We start from the raw sequence: 3,942 nt of genomic DNA on the forward strand, positions 1-3,942 counted from the left end.
TTATACAGCGTTCGCATTATTTTGATTATACAGCATTCACACTATCGAGTCGGATCCTCCGCTGCGCCCCTTCCAGTTCGCGCAGTCGTTTCGTGTTTCTCCTCCAATGGTAGTAAATGATGGCGATCACCATCGCCACGATGAATGCCCCGTCTATGGAATATGATGCGACGTCGTGCATCGATATGGTATTCTCGATCTTATCGCTGCCGAACATTATACTTGTTTTTAATTGTCGCGTTTTCTTGGAACTCGTAATGTTCCCTACATTGTGGCGCATTTTATTGCATCGAGGAGGGTCTTAATCGCTGACCCAAGCACTCGAGCGTGTGAAACCACTTCGTTTGGAATTTCGGGTCTCGCTATTATCAGCGGAAATTTGCATTGTCAATTTTTTCATAGGGTCGTCACCCAATCTGATTTCGTGTACTTCCATTTTCTCCCCCCTTTGGGACGAGGGCGTAGTCTACCGTCCCAAATCATTTGGGGTGCTTGGGGAGGGGGATCGTCTTCTAGTTCGATTGCTTCGGCTTGAGATTGCTGTTCGTTATCAGCTGTGTTGTCATACTCTTCTATAATGGGTTGAATGGTGTGCTCCTCGACTGGTAGAGGAGCAAGTGTTCGCACGTTGCGTTTGTAAATTCCGGTAGCGGTTCGCACTACTGCCACTCGGACTACTCCATCATTTCCAGGGTGTATTTGTGTGACAATTCCCATAGGCCACCTTGCTACGGGAAGGTGATCGTCTCCGATCAATACGATTTGGCCTACCTTAACGTTGGCTTGTTGCTTGGTCCATTTTGCATAATCACGTAACTGGTGGAGATACTCGTCTCTCCATCTTCTCCAAAATTGTTCGAGCTGCGATTGTACTCGTTTCCATCTGGTTGTGAGATTGCTTCCATCCTCACTCTGCGTAGGGATGGGCACGGCTAGCATTGGGCGTGCTATCAAAAAATGACCGGGTGTGATCGCGGTCGGTGAATCTGGCGTCGTGTAAACAGGTGTGAGTGGTCGCGAATTCATTATTGCGGCCACTTGGTAGAACAGTGTCTGCAATTCCATGATGTTTAGCTGTGCTCCTCTGGCCGCTGCACTAAAGAGCCGCTTGGCTACCTTTATGTTCGCTTCCCAAAGTCCTCCAAAGCTGGGGCTTCGGGGTGGAATGAATGAAAATCTTATTCTGTGAGTTGCCGCAATATCAACTAATTTGTTTTGAAAAACTTCATTGTTATATATTCTTCGTAAACGATTGAGTTCTCTGCTGGCCCCGACAAAGTTCCGCCCATTGTCGGAGTAAATAACCTCGGGTATTCCCCTCACTGATGTGAAACGGAGAAGTGCTGATATGAACGCTGCCGTCGACTGATCTTCGACGACTTCTAGGTGAACTGCTTTGGTCGCAAAACATATGAAGATGCAAGCATATGCTGTGGTCTTGCATTTCGATTTTTGATTGAGATATACTTCGAATGGCCCACATAAGTCCACTCCCGTGTGAGTGAACGCTACTGATTCATTTACCCTGGGCGAGGGCAGTTGTCCCATTCGTTGCTGTAAACGTCTGGGCCGCGCTTTGGCACATAAGATGCATCGTTGAATGACTCCTTGTACGGTCCTTCGGAGATCCCTCATCCAAAATCTTTGTCGAAATTCGTTTATTACCAGATCTGTTCCGGCGTGAAATCTATCCTCATGTATTTTTTGAATTATTACCCTCGAAAATGGGTGCGATTTGGGAATCAATATTGGATTCTTTTGTGAGATGGGCATTTCTGCATTGTGGAGTCTCCCTGTGACATGTATGACTCCATTTCTGACGATTGCGTTGAGATGCTGGAAAGGTCCTTTCGTAGGCACCTTCCCAGTTTTTCGTAATTCCGCTACTTCATTTGGATAAATAGTGGCTTGCATAATTCGGACTACGAGTGTTAGTCCTTCATTCAATTCAGTGGTGGTGAGTGGGCCCGATCTCTTTTCGTTTCTGATGCCTGTGTCTTTATTGACCTTCTTCATATTGTTTATGGCTCTACACAGCCATGCAAAGTGTCTTACTGTTTTGTCATGAGTGTGATGGTGCGGGTATTTTGCGATTAAGTCTTCGCATGCCTTTCCTGTTGCTGCTACCAATCGTGTTATTGGTTCTTTAATCTCTTCCTGTTCTGCAGCAGCAGTGTATTCGTAGCCGCTCTGCAGATAATATTGTCTTCTTCGTATACATTCCGGTCCGTGTAACCAAAATTCTAGTTTTGCTTCGCGTAATTTTCTGACTGGAATTCCTCTCGAAACCATATCAGCCGGATTTTCTTTCGTAGATATATATTTCCAATGCTCTGGATTCGTGGTGGAGTGTATCTTCTGCACTCTATTTCTAATGAAGGTTCCCCAACGTGTATTTGAAGATTTGATCCAACTTAGCGCTACTTGTGAATCACTGTAGTAATATTCCGACGAGATTCGACCGGCCAGAATGCTCTTTATTTTAGCAGTTAGTTCTGCTAGAAGTGCCGCCGCCAAGAGTTCCAGACGGGGCAGAGTGACCTTCTTCAAAGGCGCCACTCTCGATTTCGAACATAAGAGATTCGTACTCTCTTCTCCTTTTAAGTTGATTGCATGTAAGTAAATGACGCATCCATAAGCCTTTTCGGAGGCGTCACTGAATCCGTGTAAATCTAGTGCGATCGTATGACTCGGAGTCGACATCCGAGGTATTTCTATCTTGCTGAGCTCCACTAATGAAGCTTCGAACTTCTTCCATGAGCTTAGTGCTTGATCTGGAACATCATCGTCCCAGCTGACGTTATAAGTCCACAATTCTTGCATCAATATTTTAGCTGTAATGATTACAGGTTGTATCAATCCGATTGGGTCATACAGTCTCAAAATCTTCGAGACCATCTGTCGCTTTGTGAGCGCTTCGTATGTTTCACCTATGTTTTTCGTACTGATGAACTGGAACACGTCTGTTTTGGGGTTCCAGGCTATCCCCAATGTCTTTATGACCTCTTGGTCACCAACTTGGATCAATGGTTCCAAGTCTTTCTCTGGAATTCCTTCCAGTACGCTTGCGTTGTTTGATGCCCACTTTCGAAGTGGAAATCCATGAAGTGACAATGCATGCTCTATTTCTCGTTTCGTCTTCGTCAGTTCATCTGCGTTGGACGCTCCAATCATTAGATTGTCAACATAGAACGATCGTTGAATGGTGTCGGCAATTCTCGGATTTACCGACCGATAATCTTCAGCTGCTTCGTGTAGTGCCCTACAGGCCAAGAATGATGAAGACGCTTCACCATATGTGACAGTCGTCAGTCTATACGCTTTCAATTGATCATTGGGGCTGTCGCGCCACAAAATACATTGTAACCAAGTGTCTGTGTATGCGATGTGAATTTGTCTGTACATCTTTGCAATATCTGCTACTAGCACGTCGTTGTGCGTCTTGAAATCAATTAGCAGATCAAATAAGTCCTTTTGAATGGTTGGTCCCACGATTTGTATATCGTTCAGGGATACTCCGGTTGACGTCTTTGCACTTGCGTCGAACACCACCCTAACCTTGGTGGATGTTGAATCTGGTTTCACCACACACGAGTGAGGGATGAAATACTTTACTTTGTGAAAGTCTTCTGTGGTGACTGGTACCATATGTCCCAGTGTTTCATATTCATTCATGAATGCCCTGTACTCTTTGTACAGGTCTGCATTCCGCTTGAGCCTTTGCTCAAGCGATGTGAATCTTCTATATGCTTGTTGATAAGAGTCGCCTAACGATGACGGCTCCCCCCGTAGGGGCATTCGTGTAATGTATCTCCCGTCGGGAGCGATCTCTAACGTTGTGCGGAAGTGACTTTCCGCCTCGCATTCGTCATGTTGCTTTGGTTCCCAGTCTTGAAAGCACGCTTCTTCAAGACGCCAAAACTTCTCTATGAGTTTGGCCAT

At 45.5% G+C, this 3,942-nt stretch overlaps 1 protein-coding gene across 1 annotated transcript; it reads right to left on the reverse strand.

Annotated features, from left to right (window-relative positions):
* Positions 1 to 396: 396 nt before the first annotated feature.
* LOC129766710 (uncharacterized) lies at positions 397 to 3,942 on the reverse strand. Its single transcript, XM_055767310.1, has one exon. The coding sequence runs from the start codon at positions 3,940 to 3,942 to the stop codon at positions 397 to 399; it is 3,546 nt and encodes a 1,181-aa protein (XP_055623285.1).

Source organism: Toxorhynchites rutilus, chromosome 2 (genome assembly GCF_029784135.1).
Source record: "Toxorhynchites rutilus septentrionalis strain SRP chromosome 2, ASM2978413v1, whole genome shotgun sequence".
NCBI classification, from domain to species: Eukaryota; Metazoa; Arthropoda; class Insecta; order Diptera; family Culicidae; genus Toxorhynchites; species Toxorhynchites rutilus.

Bases quoted from the DNA above. Each gene is read 5' to 3' on its own strand.
- LOC129766710 (XM_055767310.1), bottom strand. From the start codon at position 3,942: ATGGCCAAACTCATAGAGAAGTTTTGGCGTCTTGAAGAAGCGTGCTTT.